Source organism: Gossypium hirsutum, chromosome A13, assembly GCF_007990345.1.
Source record: "Gossypium hirsutum isolate 1008001.06 chromosome A13, Gossypium_hirsutum_v2.1, whole genome shotgun sequence".
NCBI classification, from domain to species: Eukaryota; Viridiplantae; Streptophyta; class Magnoliopsida; order Malvales; family Malvaceae; genus Gossypium; species Gossypium hirsutum.
This window is the reverse complement of record NC_053436.1, coordinates 77,114,480-77,137,622: the sequence shown is the minus strand read 5'-3', so window position 1 is coordinate 77,137,622 and position 23,143 is coordinate 77,114,480. Positions and strand designations below refer to the sequence as shown.

The 23,143-nt window shown below is 36.6% G+C and overlaps 2 protein-coding genes and 1 long non-coding RNA gene across 3 annotated transcripts; 1 reads left to right on the top strand and 2 right to left on the bottom strand.

Annotated features, from left to right (window-relative positions):
• Positions 1–6,075: 6,075 nt before the first annotated feature.
• Positions 6,076–8,204, bottom strand: LOC107894501 (uncharacterized). The gene is made up of 5 exons (XM_016819770.1): positions 7,921–8,204; positions 7,307–7,496; positions 7,028–7,216; positions 6,692–6,928; positions 6,076–6,549 (listed from the first exon to the last, which is right to left on the bottom strand). The coding sequence occupies exons 1-5, from the start codon at positions 8,202–8,204 to the stop codon at positions 6,076–6,078; spliced, it is 1,374 nt and encodes a 457-aa protein (XP_016675259.1).
• A 629-nt stretch (positions 8,205–8,833) lies between these two features.
• Positions 8,834–10,780, top strand: LOC121212416 (uncharacterized). The gene is made up of 2 exons (XR_005907541.1): positions 8,834–9,951; positions 10,088–10,780. It is a non-coding gene; the product is annotated as an uncharacterized lncRNA (long non-coding RNA).
• Positions 10,781–11,403: 623 nt separating this feature from the next.
• LOC107893633 (uncharacterized) lies at positions 11,404–14,017 on the bottom strand. Its single transcript, XM_016818673.2, has 7 exons — positions 13,456–14,017; positions 13,300–13,377; positions 13,072–13,214; positions 12,447–12,517; positions 12,190–12,285; positions 11,953–12,045; positions 11,404–11,839 (listed from the first exon to the last, which is right to left on the bottom strand). The coding sequence occupies exons 1-7, from the start codon at positions 13,885–13,887 to the stop codon at positions 11,757–11,759; spliced, it is 996 nt and encodes a 331-aa protein (XP_016674162.2). The 5' UTR covers positions 13,888–14,017; the 3' UTR covers positions 11,404–11,756.
• Positions 14,018–23,143: the final 9,126 nt, after the last annotated feature.

Sequence of the window (23,143 nt, the reverse complement as noted above, 5' to 3'; positions counted from 1 at the left end):
AATCCACGATTGTCAAGCAACCATGCGATCCTCATATACTTCCTCCGTTCCATAATTCCCACCCATATGCAACCTAAGAGAATATCATATGTATGCATGTCGCATCCATAAAACTTACATTCTACACCTAGGGGTATTTTGGTCATTTTCTCCCTTAGGGGCATTTCTATAATTTTCCCATAATGACGGTTTTCACTTACCTTGGCCCGTTAACGAGTCCAGTGAGCTAAAATAAACAAACACTATGCACCAGGTAGGATTCCAGAGAAGAGGAGGTGAGTCATAAAGACCACTTAAGTACCAAGCTCTCCCTAGATCCAATCCTAGACATGCATATACCCGTTACCGCACCTTAACCCTTTGACTTGTCCACGGTCGCAATATATTAATTAAGTCTTATGTGGATATCATATACTAGGCCCAAAACCTTCACATACATGTATCTGGCCCATTAAGCCCAATCATATTCATATGGCCCATTAAGCCCAAATCACATTTATATGGCCCGTTAGGCCCAGTCACATTCATATTAATGCTCACATACAAGTTCCTAGTCACATTCATATTAATGCTCACATACAAGTTCCTATCACATAGCATCAACATTCAGTTTTTGCCTATTATGGGCCCAACAGCCCTTCGGGCCCATTTAGCCCATTCTGGCCCATATGGCCAAATCACAACCCAAGTCCACAGAATCGCCCGTGGGCCTCAGGAAACCTATCGGTCTCCCCCTTACGAGTGTTCACGCACTGGCAAGACTACCGTAGCCAAACTTTCGACTTTTCGGCATTTTGGCTTTTCGACTTTTCGGCATTTTGGCTTTTGCCGACACATAATGTGTGTGCAGTGTATGTACATACCTGGTAAGCAAGCGTGATGCCATCTCCTTAGCCCAAACCTAAAATCGATATCACTCAAAGATTAATCACACGTACTTATCGATTACTTTACCAAAAGCCAGAATCTCACTTTAACCTTACCTGAACGCCAAGCCTTTAGTAGCTTTTACTTAATCACTAAACACGTGTATTTGTAACACCCCTTGCCCGCACCGACGCCTGGACGGGGTTCGAGGTGCTACCTAACTTTTACTAACACTTCTATACTAAACAGGGCCATGAAATCTCAAATAATTAAAAATTTTTCTTTTCACATACAATTTGTCCCATATACAAGCTTACGAGGCCCAAAACATACATCTGGAGTGGTTCAGGACCCAACCGAGAACTCATGAAAAACTTAGAAAATCTCTTGCATCAAGGCTTCATACGCCCGTGTGGGTATAGAGCACACGCCCGTGTGCTAGGGACACGCCCGTGTCCCGAACCCATGTCCAAAAACCTAGACAAATACAAGGCTATTTTCCAAGCCATTTTGTCACTCACAACAGATGCACGCATACTTATACAATAACATACAACATGGCAAAATTAGGTACTTAAACATTCCTAACATGTCATGATTATGACAATTTCACATGCAATAGATATTATAGATTTTACTCACATCTTTACCACATTCATGCTATAATCATTATAAACTCATCACATAATACCATAGCAAATGCATGCATAATTAAAATGGATTTACAACCCCATAATCAAAATAGGCCAACACATATGGCTAAAGCCATATCACATACTCTAATATTTAAACTCCTATACATGCCATAGGCTCAAAGTACTTGAAATCACTACACCAATAACGTTAGCTTGACAGTGTGATAATATCTCCGACGAACTCCAACCCGAGCTAACCTGGAAACCCTAGGAAACATGGGAAAGAAGGGGGGGGTAAGCTTTCGCTTAGTAAGTTCATATGAAAACAATAAGCAACTCATTAACTTGTTTTATCAATGTTTCCAACATATTCTCAAGTTCACTACAAGCTGTCTTTCTAAGCAATAGTCACTAAATTATTTATATCTGGAGCTATGAAACTCCGAATTAAGTTCCGTTAATTTTCCATGAAACTAGACTTATCTTCTTTTCTTCCATAAAATTTCCAGAATTTTTGGTTAAGCCAAATAGTACAGTTTATTCCTCAAAGTTACCCCTGATTCACTTTCTGATAGTTCTGACCCTTCTGTACTAAAGTTCAATTATCTCATAGTACAAGACTCGAATAATGTTCTCATCTATTTCTCTTGAAACTAGATTCATATTTCTACTTACTAATTTTTTTCTAGAATTTTTGGTTTGGCCAATTAGTACAGTTTATTAGTTAAAGTCTCCCCTATTTCAGGGTATGACCACTCTAACCCCTGTGCACTACGAACCGAATTTCTCCCTGTACAGAATTCCAACGACCATGCTGTTTATTTCCCATAAAAATAGACTCAATAAGGAATCCATTCATGTAAGTTATGACTCTTAATAATTTGTGTACAATTTTTGGTGAATTTCTAAAGTCAGAACAGGGGATCTCGAATTCATTCAGACCCTGTTTCACAAGAATTCAAATATCACACAATATGGAATTCTTTTTCTTCCCCTGTTTCTTTTATGTGAAAATAGACTTATTAAGCTTTAATCCCATATTTTATTCTGCCTCTAACTCATTTTGCACTATTTTTAGTGTATTTTCAAAGTTACACTACTGCAGTAACTCAAATCTGTCAAGGCTAAATTACTCATTCATGATCATTGTTCACAAAATTAATACAACATCATTTGTATAATCATCACCGAGACATTCATATCACATTTTCATTTACCATCTTACCATTTTGTTGTTATGTCGAGTTTTCAACCCGAGGGTTAAGTACATACCTGTTCAAAGTATCCATTTCACAACATTTATCAATGCGTCCCTTTCATCTCGAGTATTCCTCCATTTGAGTAGAATTTTACCCATTGAATACATCGGAATATAATTCGGATACATGGAAAGTTTGCACATAAGTGCCACATATGTAGCCAAGCTACCATGTAACCCGCCCATAAGTGAACTCGGACTCAACTCAACGAGCTCGGGCGTTCGCATCCATAAGTGAACTCGGACTCAACTCAACGAGCTTGGATGCCTAGTTACATCTCACGAACTCGGACTCAACTCAATGAGTTCGAACATTCGCATCCATAAGTGAACTCGGACTCAACTCAACGAGCTCGGATGCCCAAATATTCCAGTGACATGTCACTTGTATCCTAATCTAATCCTAAGGTTCAACGGGACCTTTTTCCCAATCATGTGTCTCAACCATCTTCTACGGAATGCCGATACCAATACTCGGTAGTATTTCACATTTTCCAAGTATATCATATAATTTGACATATTATCAAACAATTATCACAAGTATAATATCTCATAATAATTATCATATCATTTAAATAACATCAAAACATTTAAAATAATAACTATGTTACCAACATTTACATATGAACTTACCTCGATACCACAAAGGTAAAAAAAGACGTAATTATCCCTTAATCGATATCTTTCCGTTCTAGGTCTAAATCTTGATTTTCATCATCTAAAATGTCAGATTCAACTTATTAAAACAATGTACTGACCAAATTAGTCCATTGACACACTTGAGCAATTTTTGCAATTTTGCCCCTATATTTTGCCAAAATTACCAAATTACCCCTAGGCTCGTAAAATAATTTTTATCACATTTCTTTACTCCTTGAGTCTAGATGAACCATTTTCATAACTATAGCAACTCATAATTTCAACTGTTTCACACATTTACAACTCATTTTACAACTTAGCAATCTAGCCCTTTTTAAGGTGTTTTCATGCAATTTCTTTCACAAAAGTTGTTTATTAGACAACTAGGACTCATAATCTTCCATAAAAACACAGAAAACAACACATTTACTCTCATGGCAAAACCCTAGACTCTTCATCATTTTGCAAAATAGACCCCTCATATGAAAGCTCATGCTTTAGGGGTTCCAAAAATGTAAAAATCATCAAGAAAGACATTAAAAATCACTTACTAGCAAGGAATGTAAGTGGCTGATATTTCAGAGCTTCAAAACCCCTTTCTTTTCTGCCATTTTCGGTGGAGGAGAAGAGAAAAATGATAGCTTTTTCTTTTTAATTTGTTAATAATAAAACTAGTCAAAATTGGTGACCAACTTCACCTAATTTTGACTTTTCAACAATTTTTTTGTCTCCCATGGCCGGCCATCACAATTTCAATGGCCTAATTTCACTTTAAAGACCCCCAATTTAAGATACAAGGCCCACAATTTAACACCATTGTTCCGACTAGGCCCAAAATCAAGCTGTTACAGTATTTCTCAAATCTGAAGAGCAAATCGGTAGGAATCCAAAACCAAGATCTGACACTAATTCCCTACCAAAGTCGATTAGAAAGAAGTGAGGGATCGAATACTTGATACTTATCAAAAATCGATTGGGAGAACGAACACTTACACTAGAATCGACTGGGTTGAAAGAGTAGTGGTAGCACCAACGGTATTCGGCTCTTAGAGATTTCAATGGCAACAATTGATTACTCAGCACCAAAGAAGAGATGAAGAAGAATCTGCTAAAGCAAAGAAAATATTGAGTAGAGGAGGAATAAGAATTCGACACAAAGAAAGAAAAGAAAAAGGTTTTCAGATTTTTAGAGAAAAAGGGTTTCTGGCACAAAGTGAAGGGAAATTCGGCATTAGCTTTTCAATCCTCCCATTCGGCACCTATTTATAGCCCTATAGCCAAATTCTTCAAGCCCAAGTTCCCGCTTCAGCTCCACTTACTCCTCACTTCTCATTTCCTCGTTTTTCTCCCTGATAACCCCTTGATCATTTCCTCAATTTTCTCTTCTAAACACTCCCCTTAGAGTCCATCTTCACACCACTTCCATCCTTCTAGAAGGCCAAAATTAAACTTCCATCCTTCTAGAAGGCCAAAATTAAACTCTAAAAATACTAAACTAGGATTCGAACCTTGGACCTCTTTGCTAGCTACTAACGCCACCTCACTACACCTTATGTGGCATCACTTAGCCACTCCATCACAGGCTCTTTTTTTTATACTATTTCCCCTAACTTTATTTAAAAGCCCAACTACTTGCCAGCCCTGATTCTTTTAATATCTAAACTATAATTTCATTTATTCCTAGGTTCGAACTCAAACCTTATCTAAGACCTACTAAAATTATCGCTTGGATAAGAATATTAAACACAATTTTTATCAAAATCAAAAACTAAGAAAATTTAGGATTTCGGGATTTTTGAGGCGTTACACTCCATGTGATGAGCTGGTTTTGAAACTAATAGATATTGCTTAGCCAAACTACATGAAACTTTGAGGATTTCTTCATAACTCCAAGAAAAGTCTTAAAAAATAAAGAAGTTGCGGTTCTTCCAGATGCGCCAAGCAATAATCCCAAAAAGGCATGGCCAATCTACACCATCTAAAGAAAAAAAGAAATTATTTGTGAGATTAACCATCAACCAATTATGGAGAGAACTAATGTAAAACTTGAATCGCCTTTCTTCTGGGATAATATTGTCCCAGATGATTCTAGCTGCAGAACAGTCGCGAAGTACATGAAGTAAATCCTCACAATCATGTTTGCAAAATCCACAACCACTGCTATTCCCAATACCTCTGCTTGTCCTTTCGGCATTCGTTAGAAGGCGATGCTTAAGCGCGAGCCATAAGAAATACTGAATTCGCTGAGGACCTCTAAACCTCCAAGGCATCTCCCAAATGCGTTCTTTAGGATTCAATGAACCAGCTCAGATCTTCTCATAGGCAGTTTTGATGGAAAATAATCCAGTCGAGGTAGCCCCCATGCTATTTTGTCAAGTCCCGAGGAAGGGTGCGGATGTGGAATTCCAACAATTTTATGAATGATTTCTTCTAGAACCCATAAACAAAAAAGATCTAAGTTCCACGATCCATCACCTGCAATCATGTTACTAAGTGTACAATCCATATTAAGGTTAGAAGAGCATGGGATATAAGATAATAAGGGACCACCATTTGGGATCCAAGGATATCGCCAACATTGGATATTCTTACCATCTCCAATGGACCAAGAAATGTTTTCATAGATAAGGGGCCATACCTTAGCAATGGATCTCCAAAGGAACGAACAACGCCCCCTCAATATATTCTGGGGTAATCCACTGGAATGTCATACTTAGTCCGAATAACCCGAACCCATAAAGCATTAGTATTAGAGACAATGTTAAAACCCATATTCATCATGAAAGAAGTATTATGATCTTCTAGGTGTCTCAGACCAAGGTCTCCATGAGCTTTCGGTTGACATACTGAATCCCAACTCACCAAGACTATTTTAGTGTTGCCATTAGTGGAACCCCAAACAAATTTCTGCACTATATTTTCGATCTCATCACACAACCCTGTAGGGATCATCATTGTCTGCATGAAGTAACTTGGGATCGACAGAAGGATAGATTGAGCTAAGGTCACCCTACCTACCAAGGAAAGTTGCCTAGCGTCCCAGCTAGACAGCTTGTTGCGCACCTTATCTACCACAAAATGTAAAGTATAATTTGTAACCCTCTCGTAGAATAGGGGAACACCTAAGTAAAGCCCCAAATTACTCACTTCCTGAAAACCAAAAAAGTTGTTGATATTTCGCCTTACGTTGCCATTGATGCCTTTGGAGAAAAAAAATATTTGTCTTCCTCTTATTAATCCTATGACCAGAGTAACTACAAAAATCATCAAGAATATTCTTAATGATCAGAACCTGATGTTCCTCAGCATGACCAAAGAGAATCAAATTATCCGCGAAGAAAATATGAGAAAGTGGTGGACCATTGCGAACCAGGCGAATGGGGGACCGATTGCCAACACCTATGGCAGCCTGAATACTATGACTCAGCCATTCCTTACACAAAATGAATAAATACGGTGATAAAGGACAACCTTGACGAACACCTCTGGTTGGTTGAAATTTCGTAGTTGGAACCCCGTTCCACAACACCTGCATAGTAGAACTGAAAATTACAAACATAATAACATTACGTAAAAAATTAGGAATACCTGTAGCTTGGAGCGACGAGTCAATGAAATCCCAGCGCACTCGACCATAGGCATTTTCCAGGTCTATTTTGATGGTCATCCACCTCCTATTTTTTTGTAAGCTTCTCATAGAGTGGATAACCTCTTGAGCAATTACAATATCATCAGTGATGTTTTGTCCTGCTAAGAAACCAGTCTGTTCAGGAGCAATAAGCTTGGGGAAAACCACTTTAAAACGGTTAGCAATAATCTTCATAATCAGTTTATAAAGAACAGAACACAAATTGATTGGCCGAAACTAGGCAAAGCCTTCCGGATTATGGGTCTTAGGAATAAGAACAATAAGCGAATTATTTAATTCTGAATCAATACTCTTACCAGCAAAAATACCTTTAACCCAACTAAAAACGGAGGTGTCAACATGATCCCACTGGCTTTGGTAGAAAAGGACGTGAAAACCATCACTTATTGGAGCTTTCAAAGGAGCCATGTCAAACGAAGCGGTTTTGATTTCCTCATCAAAAACTGGCCTATTAAGGAGGTTAAAATCTTCATCACGAAGAGGTGGGGAAAGCGTTCAAGGGTAAGCCTCTCACAGGACTGGGGTGTTCGCCATATAAAGCTTTAAAGAAATTGACCGCTTCAGTCTTTAGCTGCTCCTCATCCATGATCCATTCCCCCAAATCATTTTTTAAAGTGGTGATTTGATCCTGCTTCCTTCTTCTCAGAGTTCGAGTATGAAAAAATTTAGTGTTGCAATCCCTCAAGGTTAGCTAGACGCATCGAGCTTTCTGTCGCCAAAGAATCTCTTCATGATACAATACATTTTCCAAATCTTCTCTAACCTCTGACTCAACTTGACTAAGAAAAGCCGAGTTTCTTCTGCTGTGCTCGATCTTAATGTTGTGAAGTTTCTTTGTCAGAAACCTCTTTCAGGTAGGAATGTGACCATACACAACTTTGTTCCATCTTTTGACTTGATCAGTAAACTCAGAATGAACCGTCGACATGTTAGATGAAACCTTCCAATTCTCTTTAACAAAATCCGAGAACGCAGGATGTTCAACCCAACCTGCTAGAAATCTAAACGGACGCCCTTGAGAGGAATGAATAGCTGGCATCAAAGAAAACTCAAGGGGTCTATGGTCCGATTTAAGTCGTGGTAAATGGGTCACCAAAGAATTAGGAAAAAGAGTGAACCAAGCATTGTTGCAGATAGCCCTATCCAGACGCTCCATAATCCCCCATCACTGCCAAGTGAATTGCGGTCCACTAAAGCCTAAGTCTTGCAACAAGGCGGAGCCCAAAAGTTCACCCAAAAAAGGACATCTTTTTCCTAGAGTCCGGCCCCCTCTCTTTTCAAAAGGAGAAAGAATAGCATTAAAGTCACCAATCGCCATCCATGGAGACCCATCCACAGGAATAGTTCTCTGTAAAGTCTCTCACAAAAGTCTCCGTTTACTATAATTCGAGCTGGCATACACGAAAGTGACCAAAAGAGGCTGCCTAGAAGAGGTACCAGAAATTCTGACTAACACAAATTGCGAATGGTTTTTAAGAACCTCCACACAAATGGATTCTTTCCAACCAATCCAAATACCACTTGAAAAGCCCACTGCCTTGACACGATGTGAGTAATGAAACCCGAGCTTCATAATAATTGAATCAGCTTTTCCCTCACTGACCATTGTTTCGATAAGACTGATCAAATCAGGTTTATGTTCCTGATTGTATTCATGAAAAACCCAAGTAAACTTCGAACTAGCACAACCCTAATAATTCCAAGAAAAAATAGTAAAATTCATAAATAATAAATTAAAAGTAAGAGGACTAACCTTTCAAAGGCCAATGGAAGCTTTATCTCCTTTCTCGTTGGTACTAACCATGTCAGTAAGGGTCTCTACTTGCTCACCAATAAGTTTTGCCATGGAATTCATATCATCAATGAGTGAGACACGCGAATTTCTAGCAATTTTAAAACGTCTCCCCCGTCGTCGAATTGTCTTATTTAGCACTCTACCACTACGCCCACTTACTTTTTTATTATCAAGTCCATGTCCTTTTGAAGGAGCTGACAAGATACTAGAGTCAGTTGGTCTATTATTTAACTCAGTAACTACGGTCTTGTGATCTGAATTTCCTTTAAAAATAACGGCCGAATGTCTTTCGGGATCTAACACGTTAAAATATAAAATCACCTCTGACTCCATAGGTCATTCGAAAATGGGATTAAAGTGCAGGGAGAAGTTTTTATTTTTTGAAATCGGTGTGGGACCCGACTACACAATATGGTCTAAGTGTCTTGAATCATTTAAAATCAGCTTGCCTGTCAAAATGGGTTGTGACCCGTCCGTATTGGAGCTAATATTATTTTCTAAAATTAAATCCCCATGCGTCTGACCTTGTCCAGCTTTTCCTTGTTCAACTTCCAAATGGACTAACCCACTAGCTTTATCCTTAAGCCCAATAAATCAGTTATGGCCCACTATTTCCTTACCTTTATTTCCTTCAGCCCGATGCCCATAATTTCCCTCAGGCTTGTTTTCTTTTAATTTCTTGATAAAATCTCCTTGTTTAAAGGCAACCTCCTTCAACCCCAAAATTTTAGCCCCCGAATTATCAGCCCTTGATTTCCTAGCCCCCAAATCTGCCAATTGATTATTTTCAGTGAATAACGCCGTGAATCTTGATCCATCGGGATTTCCTTCCGTAACTTTTGTGTGATGATTTGGCTTTCTGGCTTGGTTGCGCCTAGATTTACGCTGGACTACCATCCACGGGCCAAAGGCCTCAGCCATCGTCACCGAATCTGCATCTTTGTCCACCGTCACAGGAGCGTCTTCCTTCTCCCCTTGCATGCTCCGTTCTGCCAAAAAAAAAGGACAAGAATTTTTTAAATGGCCATATTTACCACAATGAAAATATACCGTGGGAAAAGCTTCAAATTCCACTCTTTGGATTCACCCGTTGATCGAGACTTGTGAGGTAAGTGGCTTTTTCAAATCAACCGACACCGCCATTCTAGAAAATTGGCCTCTTGCACCACTATCCGTCTTGAAGTCTAGCTTCATCACTTTTCCACCAAGCTCCCTATCTCCTCTAATATCATTTTCTTATACAGGAAACCCAGCAATCCTGAAAAACGGATCCAGGTGGTAACCACGCTAGGAAAAGGTTTCAGTGGATCAAACTCGATTGTCCATGGCTGAACGGTTAGATAGTGTCCAAACACTATCCAAGGGCCTTGAGTCAGAGCCAGATCATAGTCAACTCTGCTTTAGAATCTGACAAGGTAATATCCGTTCTCGATGTCCATCAGTCGAAAAGGTTGGGAGGGTTTCCAAAGGCTAGAAATACAATTGTGTAACACCCCGTAACCTATGTTCCTTCCCAACAACTTGACCACGACGGTAGTCTCCATATCCCTAATCAAAATATTCTTTAAGCGCTCCGAGAAGTTAATGGCAGGGATTCCATTAATAGAGGATCGAAGAATGTCACTATCTTCAATTATGAGGTCTCCATCAGAGGCACCATCACCAGATTCAAAACCATTCCTTCCCAGAAGCATCTCTTTCCAAGAAACTTCTTTCACTGGAGTCGTGTCGACCACCATGTTATCCATTGAATCCTCTCCCACCACTTTAAATCTGACTTTTTTGGTGTTGCGTTCCTCCTCAGTGAAAGTACCGATATCAGTCCGACCGTCGGATGGAACGTTGAAAACGGATGCCTCTTTCATGGAAACCCTTAGTCTTATATTTTATGCTAATTTGATTTTTGAATAATTTAATCCTTCGGTTTCATTCCTAAACTTTTTTCTGTTATTATTTTAATATTTTTAGTGTATTTGATGTATTATATTTTTTAAATTTACTTTTATACAAAAAAAAATTAATATAGGCGGGCTGAGTTTGAGTTTAGTATTTTTTATCTAAGCTGAGTTTGAGCAAAATTTTAAGACTATTTTCAACTCGGAAAATGAGCTTAAAATTTTGCATTAACTCAACCCGACCCATGATTAGGTCTAACAGACACTAGAGCAATAGAGCCCATGCTAAACCTAGTAGCTACTAGACAAACGTTAGGGATTCAAGGCTAAAGAAGATAACAAAAAGAAACGGAACAAGGCTAAGAAAGAAACAAAAATAAGACGTTAAACGAAATAGAAATGGAGTCACTTATAGAGGAAAAAAAAAGGCTCTAGTAAGAGAAAAATTTTCCTCATTTGCTTTTGGTTAAGAGTTTTGAATGCTTAATAATGGTTTGTTAATGGAGATGAAAAAGATTCTTGGATGAAACCAGACAAAGAAAATGACTTTTTTTGTTAGTATAAATATTGGTTAAATTATTTTTTAATCCTTTAAAGATTGCACATAAAGATAATGATATGGCAAAATTGCCATGCGTCATCATTTCACTGGTCAAACTGCGACATCATGCCAAATAGGTAGTGCATTAGAACAAAGCCTAAATTACACGGGGGATTCATGCCAAATCCCAATTAAGGAACAATCTCTTCAACAAGGATTGAAGTAAAACTTAAGAGCAACAGGCTAAAATGAAAACAAGGATGCTACAATTCTTTCTATCAAGTAACAATAGGGTACACAATGGGTAAGTCTGATACACAAGAAACACTAGCAAGCCATTATTCTGAGTATACAAGCATCCACCAACAACCACACTGTTTCTTTCGTGGTACAAGCATGGTTATTGATTGTGAGATTCTGAATCCAAACAGTGCTGTTAGCAACTATGGTTGGATCTCAAGCTCCTCTTCGGAAGAATCAACAAATAAAAATCTGATAATCAGGCTGTGAATCTCCAACGTTCAGATAGTTTACATCAACCACAACATTACCCAGATCATCTGCCCCAAACCATGATATTATACTAAGTCATTGCATACAAAGTTAAGCCGAAAAAGCATACATACACTTAACTACACAAATAAAACTAGTATCAAAGCAAATGTAATCAAACCTTCATATATGGTCCTCACAACATTGACATACTCAGGTATGAGATCCCTATATACAATTCCTCCAGGATGAGCATCCAGGACAAGCAGGACTCCTGATATCATTATCATAACCAAGCTAATTATATTGGATCCTCTTATTTTAAAACAGAGAAACAATAGTAACTCAGTACGAGCTGAAACAGATTGGTTCCTGCGATTTTATTTAGAACCAAATGCGGAGCTTACAGAAGACCTACCTGGAGCTATCCAGCCTTGTGTTGAATTGCTTGGCAATGGAGCAAGCCAGAGAATATTTCTCAAGTTTATCGAATCATCATAAGTCACATTAGAATCTGGAAAAAGAAATTGTAATAAATAGTGCATAGAGGCACAAAACAGAATCAGATGATACTTGTATATGTTATTACATCTTTAAAATGTAATATGAAACTATAAAATGGAATATTTCTTCTACATAGATGATAGATCGGATAAAAAATTGAGCAAATTGTACCCTTCTGGCAATAACCCAAGTAGTATGGAAACACTTGTTTATCATACAGGGGGTATTCTTTAGCATGAAACCTGAAATCCAAATGCTACCAAATTAGGAGCATGCAAGAGTTCAAAGTAAAAGGTTGATAAAATGAGATTTCTAATGTAAATCACAATACTAATCTTTGTCTGTTTTCCCTATGATTCCAATTTCGGATGGCTGATCACAATTTAAGAATCTCTGATGTATATTCTTAACCAATTTCAATATTTTCCTAAAGACTAAGGCTTGAGAAATAAAAAGTTTATCAAAACAATACTACAAGAAAATCAGGTCTTAAAATTGATGGGGTTCACAAGTACCATAAGAACACTGGCCCTTGAATTTGGATATAAATAAGAAAACTAAGCAACTATCATCTAACTCATTTGCCCAACATTTTCCAATTTGTGGTAATTCTTTAACCTCAGTAATTGGCACAAGCAGATACTTTGACAAATGTGAGCTCCAGATATGGAGTCCGGCATGGGCGTTCTCAATTTTTTCATGTATTGGGAGGGTCTTTGAAGGGTTGCATACTCGTATAGCCATGTAGAACACAAGTTTTTCAAGCAAAATGAAGAGTAGATAGAACAACACTTACAATATGCCTAGCCTTCCAGTCTCTGTGGCAATAAAAAGGTGACCATGAAACAAATCATATCGATTTAATGAAACTTTCAATCCAACATCAGGACCCCTCTCAACAATGAGTTTAAACAAGTATTCAAGATATGAATTCAACTCCTGAAAATTCAAGTAACGAACAAATATAACTAAGCTTAACACTAGAAACCAAAGGTTATTTTTGAAGAGTTTGACTTTAAGAAACCTGACTTATGAAGCGTCTGCCATAAGGCGTTCTGGTTAACTCGCATTTATCTTCCTTTGATCCTTCAACATCAGGCACCTGTTCACGACCGTAATCACAGGCGTTCCACAGCTAAAACTATCAAAGATGAAAAGAAGGAAAACCCCTTTAACTTACAGGCATCACGGTAGGATCAAGAGCGCGATGGATTGAATCAGGACCACCACCAGAGTCGAAAGCGAGCCTGGCCAGCTCAAGAACCGGTTCAGGAGGCCACCAAATAAGCTCATTTTGTTCATCTCTTGGGCTTTTCAAAAGGGACCGTCTAGAAGAAGGGGATTTGAAATCAGAGGAGCTTCGGGTATTGCTTGGATTAAAGGGGACGAGGAACTTGAAACAGGACTTGAGTTCATCGGCGACTGAAGGGTTAACTGAGGAAGAGTGAGAAGGGGTGGCCAAGAGAGAGAGCAAATCGGATGGCGTAGCTTTGGGGATTGAAGATGATGGGGATTGGAGCTTGAAAAATGAGAAGGGAGAAGATGAAGTTGCGAAAGAAAGGGAGAGAAAGAGGGAGAAGCGGAGGGAAAGAAAGGGGCAACCCATTGGCATTTTCCTCCCCTCCTTTCTGCAACCGTTTTGGGGATTACATTTGGCGCTTGACAAGTGGGAATATATATAGTATTAGTGCAATGAGTTTGCCTCCAGTTTTGAAGGTGAGAGTGATATGATTAGATTTTGTCTGATCAGCGTAATTTTAGTGGGTCCATTATAAACCGGATTTGGGATCAGATAGGTTGTTTGGTCGAATTATTTGTCCCTCCCGGCAACGTAAAGGTTATTTTTTTATTTTTATTTTTTTTATATAGGTGAGAATCTTAGACACAATTTAAGAATTAAGAACTTGGAGCAGGTATGCTGTGCCAACAGTACTTGGTCTTTTAAACAAACATTATCTTTTAGCTACAAATACTTAGTTTAAGAAATTTCTGCAATTCTTAACAATATTGACATCTTTTGATCAGAGTTTTAACATTTCTGATGTGCAGGATCCATATATGGCAAGCACAGAGCATACTATATTATAACTCTATAATTTAACTCACGTATTCATCCCTGTCTAAAGGAAAATTTAGAAAGAAAGAAAAGAAATTTAGAAAGCCATGGATAAAAACACACTGATATTTTATTAGATAGAAGACTTGATGATCTTACAAGATAGAAAACATCACCTTTTATAGATAAAGGAGATGAGAAACAACCAAAATAGCTACAATGCCAATACATAATTATTAAAGCAAAAGCAAACATAAAAGATACAAACAACAATGAAGATTCCTAATAGTACATCTTCTTGATATAAGGAAAAGCAAAAGCATGAGATTCTTTCAGAGTGCTTTAGCTGTTGGCATTGGAATGAGGGAATTGTGAACTGTCAAGAGAGCTTTCACTGTAATCATCTTTACACATATCCTCATCTTCAGACTTATCTTCTTTTTCATCTTGGATCATTGTCTTGATGGATCTAGAATATTCTCATAGTATTCTTGGATTGCCTTCAAAATTTCTTTATGATAAGGTTTATATTGAACTGGCTAAGTATCCCATAGAGCAGTAACATATGGAGGTGGCCATACTTCAAATGGGATGACTTTATTAAGCTGGCAAAAGAACTTTTGGATTTCTCTATAATGAAAATCAGAATTTCTGATATCATCAGGAAAGATCTTTTGAATCCAAGCAGTTGGAAATGATCCTAACTGAGTTTATTTTCCACATTGCATGAAATATTGGGGCTTGTAAAAGATAATTATCATATAAAGTCCCGATTTTTCACGATAAGATTGATTTATCATGTTTAGCCATTGTGGTAATGGATGAAACTAACTGAGGAAGGTGTAAAAATTTTGATGTTCAGGTTCAATGTTTCCCCTAAAAGCTTTTGTGAGATGGTAAAGTAGATCAGGGACAAAGAATTGTATGGCAATATGGTGAAGATGTGTGAGGTACCATAAGAACCATTTTAGTTCTTCTAGTTGTTCAACAAATTCAAACTTGATTAGGTGTATGAATGGATAATCTGGATGAACACCCCATGGTTTGAGAATAAGTCCTCCAAATTTTTTAAAAACCTGAATCTGATACTCAAACATCATTTCTTTGGTTTTTTGGTGAAATTTTTTTTGATGAACAAGACTCATAACTTCTGGTGAGAATTCTGGATTGAGGTTAGGAGTAACAGGATAGGAGGTATGAAAGGTTGAGGATGAAGAGGTTGGCCTATACATCATTATAGGTCTGGGCCAAAAAGTTCTTTTGTAAGCAAAGATTTCTTTTTTGGGCTTGGAAAGGAAATCAGCAATAATGTTTTCCTTTCCTTTAATATGTTTAGTATCAAAAGAGAATTTTGAAAACCATTCAGCCCATCTAAGGAGCTGAGGATGTGGAACAGTCTTTTGTTTGAACTTGAGCATTTGAGGGAAAGAGGACATATCCATTTCAATAAGAAAATGGTATCCTGCAAGATGAAATTCTTACTTTGAGATACCTTTTTTAACTGCCAGAATTTCTTTGAAAGTGGAATGATAATGGATTTCTGCTTCTGAAAATCTTCCACTTTTGAATCCACAAAGATGTCTTTTGCCTTCTTTTTCTTCAAACAATATTGCACTCTAGTATTTATCACTGGCATCTGTCTGTAAAATTATTTTTCCATCAGAAGGAATTTGGAGTGGAGGCAAATCTTACAACATTTCTTTCAACTTTTGTACCGCTCTTATCTGAGAAGATGACCATGTAGGAGGTTCTTCCTTAAGCATCTTTCTTAGGGGATTAATATATTTAGAAACCTTTTGAATAAAGTCCCTAAGATAATTAACAATCCCTAAGAATTGTTGTACCTTTTTTTAGACAGGTTTTCATTTGGAAACTTAAGAAGTTCTTGTGAAATATGAGGCCTTAGAGAGTACTGTCCATCTTTTTGCTTCATTCCCAGAAATTCAATTTCTGATTTATTTATTTGTATTTTCTTTTCTGAAAGCATTATCCCATATTTGAAAATAAGATAGCCGAGCATGAGATTCTTTTTCTAGGCTATAGAGCAGAATGTCATCAATGTAGATTAAAGCATTTTCCATAAGAGGTTGTGAAATCTTTATCATTGCTTTCTGAAACAGTGAAGAAGTGGTCTTTAACCCAAATGGTATAACTTTCCACTGAAAATGTTTGTTTGGAATACAAAACCCTGTTTTGGCTCTGTCATTAGGGTGAATTCCTAATTGCCAGAATCCTGCCTTGAGATCAAACTTGAAAAATATTCTTGCTTTAGCCAGGCTAGAAAAAAGAGAATTTCTATTTGGCAATGGAAACTTGTCATCTTGAAGGAAGTAATTAATAGGCTGGTAATTGATAACCAGACTTAATTTTCCTCTAATTTGTCCTGTTCTCTTGTTCACATAAAAGGCTTCACATGCTCACTAGGAATTTGATGGTTTAATCAGATCTTGTTGTTGAAGTTCTTTACATTCTTGTTCTGCTGTAACAACCCGATTTTGGGCCTAATCAGAATAGTGGTTTTGGAACCACTATTTTGAGGCCAAAAAAATTATTTTTAATGTTATTATATGTGTTATAGCATGATTATATGATTGCATGAAAATTTTGGTGAAATAATTTTAGCAATTGCTAGCTTAATTGAGAAAAAGGACTAAATCGCATAAAAGGCAAAAGTTTTGTTTTGCAAGCTAAATGTGTTAAATAGCTAGAGAACCATAATTGGGGGTCTTTAAATAGAAAATATACCTTTAGAAAAGACTTGGTCGGCCATAGAGACAAAGAAATTGAAAAGTCAAAATTGGTGGGTATTAGGTGACTTATTTGGTATTAAAATAAAAAAATAAAGAGAAAAAATCGTCATCTTTTCATCTTCCTTCTTCATCCACCGAAAATGGAAGCAAGGAGGGGTATTGAAAACTCAAAAATATTAGCCACTTATATTCCTTGCAAGTAAGTGATTTAAATAGCCTTTCTTGATGATTTTTGCATTTTTAGGACCTTGTAGCATGAGCTAGCTAATGAGGGGACTATTTTGCAAAATGGTTGAATGTATAAGGTTTTTAAATGTGAATAATCATATTTTTTTACTGAATTTTTATGGAATAAAATGAGCCATGGTTGTGTAATAAACAACTTTTGTGAAAGAAGTTTGCATGAAAACACCTAAAAAGAGCTATTTTGTAAAGTTGTAAAATAAGTTGGAAATGTGTGAAATAAATTGAAATTTTGAGTTTCTGTAGTTATAAAAAGAATTATACTAGGCTTGGTAAAGGATGAAATTTGATAAAAATCGATTTACGAGCCTAAAGGCAAAATCATAATTTTTGTAAAGTCTAATGGCAAAATGGTCATTTTGCCCAATTGTGAATTATAGAATTTTTTAATTAATGTAATGATTAAATGAGTGAATTTCATTATGTTAGATTAAGAAAATCGAGATTTGGGCTTAAATCGGAAAGTACGAGGTTTTGGACTAAAATGGAGTAATTAGCCGAAATTGCATTTGAGGTAAGTCCGTGTGACTAAATAAACATGTTATCCATGTTATTATTAATATACTTGAAATCTATTTTGCTATGATTGTATTGAATTATATGTTGATGGAGTTATGTATGAGAAAGCGATACCAAATGTTAATAACATTTTTGTAATGATTGAATACATTGGAAATTTGATGGAATATGATATTTCATTGAAATGAGTAAGTAGTGCGTAAATATTACAACTTTATCGTTATTATGCATTAAATGTTCGATTTTTTATATAATGCTTGAATTTGGTTATGAGTATGGTAAGATGAGACTTATCGTGATAAACTCCCGGTTGAACCTCAAGAATAGATTGGATATTCATGCCATGACATTTAGGTGATATGTGTGCTAGTGTAAGACATGTCTGGGACATGCATCGACCACATTATGAGAGCCAATGTAAGACCATGTCTGGGACATGGCATCGGCATTTAAACGAGAGCTAGTGTAAGACATGTCTGGGACATGCATCGGCCTCGAGATATACAAGCTAGTGTAAGACCTTTCTGGGACATGGCATCAGCTTGATATGTGTCAGTGTAAGACCTGTCTGGGACATGGCATCGACACCGATAGATGAGAGCCAGTGTAAGACCTGTCTAGGACACGGCATTGGCCTCGATATATAAAAGTCAGTGTAAGACTTGTCTGGGACATGGCATCGACTTTGATGTGCTAGCCAGTATAAGACCATGTCTAGGACATGACGTCGACATCTTACCCTATGTTTGAGGCTTAGTGAATATCCTGTAGTGTTCCAAATAGTTCGACATGAAATTTACGGTTTAAGTCGCAATGATAGAGATTATGGTTAAGCTGCAATGATAGAGATTATGGCTATGTTGTGAGTGGTGCAAGTACTTACATGATATTGATGAGATGTGAACTCATTTCATGTTGTATGATTAGTGAGGAATGAATATGAGCATGTTGAGTAACACAGGTAAGTATGCCAAGCTCATGAGAAATGATTTTGGTTTATGATGCACATTTGGTGAAGATGTAAATAGGTAATTCATGCCTATGAGAATGATTTTGTGATGAACTTGTGATTATGGGTCTATACTTATGATGTATAAATATGTATATTTACCAATGTGGTGAAAATGAATGAATAAGGTGTGATAAACTTGGTATCATTAATTTACACTAAAATAGTTTTGGACAGTAGCCGTAGTCTGACTTTGAAAATCCACCAAAAATTGTGGAAATTGAGTTAGAAGCTGAATAAAATATGAAATTAAATATTAATGAGCCTAGTTTCACATAGAAGAAAAGGTGTAAGCAAATGACTTTCATATTATGAAAAATTTAAATTGCTGTGAGACAGAGTTAGAATGATTTCGAAATCCCCTATCCTGATTTCGGAAAATCATTAAAAATTGTAAAAAATAATTATGGGTTACAATTTATATTATTAAAATCCTTAATGAGTCTATTTTCAAAAGAAACAAATTAGAACATCATTCAAATCCCATGTGAGGAGATAATTAATTTTTAGTAAAGAAAGGTTGAAGCTGTCAAACAGCAGAATAGGGGTGACTTTGAAGAATAAACTGTACTAACTGGCTAAACCAAAAATTCTAAAAATTTTATGGTAAGAATATATGTGATTCTAATTTCTGGAAAAATTAGTGGATTTTAATTTGGAGTTTTGTAACTCCAGATATAAATAATTTAGTGACTGTGACTCGAGAAAATAGCTTGATTTAGTATAGGTAAAAGGGCAATCATGATAGTATTACTTTGAGATCATGTTGTAAGAATTGGTGGAAGCATATTGATAAATTGCTTATTATTTTCATATGGACTTACTAAGCATGAAGCTTACTCCCTTCTTTCCATTTCTTTTAGCTTGTCAGGTTAGCTCGGAGTTGGAGATCGTCGGAGGCAACATCACACTCCCAAGTTACTACCTTTGGAATAATGAAGCATATATTAGAAATTTCAAGTGAGTGGCATGTATAGGGATCTAGTTTTATGACATGTGTTATTATGCTTTGGGCAAATATATTGGCTTTTATTGAGTTATATGTATATGGCTATGAGATGTGGCTCATATTGATTATGGCTTGTAAACCTAGCTATTCATGTCATGCTTAATGTTTATAATGTGATTATATTTGTTTGCCATGTATGGTTGGTAATATGACATGCGTGTTGGATGTATGCTCTATGACCATTTGAGGTGATCATAGCCATGTAGTAATTGTATGTTATAAAAACAACATGACGATGGTTGAATATGAGTGCTCGAGGGATAAGTTGGTAACTTAGCATAATGGTAAAAGTGGTCATCAAAATGATGGGTCTTATGAATATGAATTAATGAATCTAGACTTGGTATTTTAAGTAGGTGCATTACATATAAAATGACATGTCAATGTTATGAATGTGTCTTAATAAAGGGTGTTTAATCACTAAAATTATGTCATGATTTGTGATTTTGATGTGCATAAGGCTGTAAGGGATTATGGGTAACATGAAGGCTTGGAAAATAGCTTAAGTGTTGGCCACACGGGCTGAGACATGGCCGTGTGTCTCAACCGTATGAGTGACACAGCCTGGAGACACGGGCATGTGGCCTGGCCGTGTGGTTCAATTTGCATACTGACGTTATAAATAGAGAGTTACATAGCCTAAAGACACACAGATGTGTCCTTATGCCCACACGGGCGTGTGACCCTGTTTCATGGGAAAATTTTCTAAGTTTTCTCAAAACTTTCTAAGGTTCTCGGTTTAGTCCCTAACTTCTTTCAATGCATGTTTAGGGTTTCGTAGGCCCATGTATGGGACATTATGCATGTGTATGAAAAGTTTTGATTTGAACGAAATTTTGAATCCTAGTTTTTGCATGTTTATGAACGATTAAGTCCGGGTAATGCCTCGTACCCCGTTCCGGCGTCGAACACGGGTAAGGGGTGTTACATCTGCTAACAATAAATGATCTGGATTCATTCCCATTTGACTGGCTTTTGTAGGGTTAATGTCTTTATTCTTTCTGAACAGAAAGGTCATAAAAAAATCAAAATTTTTCCATAAAGGGTTTGGACATTTGAGTAGAAATTCTAAATGAAAATCTACACAGGATTTTCTCAAATATTGGGCCTTTGTGTAGAGGTCAAAACCTACTACAATATCTTTTCCTGGGAGTTTTGAATCCAATACTGTAGTTCTAACACTACACCCTGGAAAGAACTGAATAGTGATGGGTTTACTAATCAAATGAGTAGCAAAAGGATGATCTGCAGCAGAATTAAAGTACCTAACATGTGGCTTCCACTAGTTGGGGGTAACATATCTGGATTCATGATTGTTTCAGCTGCTTCAGTATCTATAAAGGCAATTATAGTAATGGGTTTACTATATTTGTCTAAATAGATTTTCACAGGAATATGAGGAACAGGTACAATGCTGCTACAATTTTTCTGAACTTGGGCTTGCAACATATGAACATTTGAATATTCTAATTCTGAATTGAGATTTCGTCAGAATGAATAGGAATAGTGCAAATAGTTTTATCTGAAGGTTCATTTTCAAAGGAATAGACAGGCTCTATATCATCTTCCTTTTGAATCTTTATTCTTGATTGTTGAATCATTTGTGCAATCTTTTTTGCTCTCTTCTTGCTCTTAGGACAGCCTTTTGAAAAATGTCCTTTTCAATTGCAGGTATAACATCGGTCAGACTTTGCTGTTGATTTTCGCTTCTTTCTGAGATATCTCCATTGTGGTTTCTTTCTCCTTTTCCATCTTGAAGAGATTGTGTTCTTTGAAAAAGAATATCTTTTAAAATGTTTCTTTTTCTTAGAACAACAATCACAAAGCTTGCCTTTGGAGCATTTGTATTTCAGATGAGATTCATCACATGCTCGATCAATTCTTTTATCACCATGGAGATAATCTTTGAATATTTTCCTCGTGTTGCAAATGTCTTCCAAAGCAATAAAGACTTCTTACTGAATTTCTTCAACTGTTAACTGGAGAATATCTCTATTTTGTCTTTGGAGAGCTTGATTAACTGCAACTTGAAGAGGATCTGGAAGGGATGAAAGGATTACTGGCTTCAGATTTGAATTTAGGCCTAAAGCACAAAATAATTTAGTCATTATTTTAAAGTGCTTTGTTAAATCTCTTTTGCTGCATGAACAACATTTTTTTTTTGTAAAACTCTCGTCTTTTGAGGGTTAAGAGATCATCTAGATTACCTACAAAGTGATGATGAATAATTCGAATTGGTTGGGCAAGATCTTGAAGGACCAGAAATTGCATTTGATCTTGTTGACTGATAGAATTCCACCAATCTCACAGCATTCCAGTAAATCTGGATACAAAATCCATGAGGATATTGTAATTACTTTCTTCAGTAAGCTTGCGAGTTTCAAGCCAAGAATGACATTCTTGAATTTTATCTGGCCATTTTTCTTGTGGAATGTCATCAAGAGTAAATGTGGTTCTTCTAATGGAAGTTTTTGGTGTAGAACATTGTTGTGATGAAGATGATTCTAGCGCTTCTGGCATTTCTTCATCATTTGATTGTTCTACTTTTGGATGAGTTTGTAAAACCTTTGAAAGGTTTTCTTCTTTAGATTGACTTTCTGATGATGGTTTTGATGATGAACTAGAATCTGACCAATCAGTATCAGTATCTAATTGTTGTTCTTGAAGTTGTAAAGTTGAAACCTTTGGAATCACAAATTCTTTATAATACTTTAAGAACTCTGTCAAAGGATTTCATTTTGTTGTATCATCAGAGACTTAGAAGCTTGTTTTAGAGGAGCTGACTTTGAAGGTGAATTATCAACAATTGGCTTTTTGCCAAGTTTGATTTCTTCTTCTTTCTCAGCTACTTCAGATTCTTCAGTAGCTTTTTTCTTTTTCTTTTCAGTTTCTTTTCTTTTAATTTCCAGAAATACTTCATAAGTGATTGGCTTGGTTCTTTCTGGAAATTTTGGGAAGGAAATACGAACTCCTTTAGCTGAAAGAGTATCCTTTTTTTCGAATTGAAAGAAATAGCTCAATTGTTTCTAACCTTAGAGATGGTGTTGAAATTTTCCCAATTTCTTGGTGTGTCTTAATTTATTCTTTGAGATTCTGAATTTCTTTTTCTCTTTGTGCCAAATGAGAAATAAAATCTTGACCTGGTACGGCTGGTTCTTTTGCCACAACATCTAATCTTTTCTGTAACAGATTGATTAGATTTTTCACCATCTTCATATTGTCATCAACTCTGGCTTCAACAACTAAAATTTTTGAATCAATCTTTTTCAAGGCATGATTCTG

What these genes read in the sequence shown, in the direction of transcription:
- LOC107894501 (XM_016819770.1), bottom strand. Translation starts at nt 8,204, where the DNA reads ATGGAGCGTCTGGATAGGGCTATCTGCAACAATGCTTGGTTCACTCTT. An exon ending in AAAAGATGGAACAAAGTTGT is followed by an intron (nt 7,497 to 7,920) that starts GTATGGTCACAT and finishes CCTCCTTAATAG; the next exon opens with GCCAGTTTTTGATGAGGAAA. An exon ending in AATTAAATAATTCGCTTATT is followed by an intron (nt 7,217 to 7,306) that starts GTTCTTATTCCT and finishes CTGATTATGAAG; the next exon opens with ATTATTGCTAACCGTTTTAA.
- LOC107893633 (XM_016818673.2), bottom strand. Translation starts at nt 13,887, where the DNA reads ATGCCAATGGGTTGCCCCTTTCTTTCCCTCCGCTTCTCCCTCTTTCTC. An exon ending in ACAAGGCTGGATAGCTCCAG is followed by an intron (nt 12,046 to 12,189) that starts GTAGGTCTTCTG and finishes TAATGATATCAG; the next exon opens with GAGTCCTGCTTGTCCTGGAT. An exon ending in TGTGAGGACCATATATGAAG is followed by an intron (nt 11,840 to 11,952) that starts GTTTGATTACAT and finishes GGTTTGGGGCAG; the next exon opens with ATGATCTGGGTAATGTTGTG.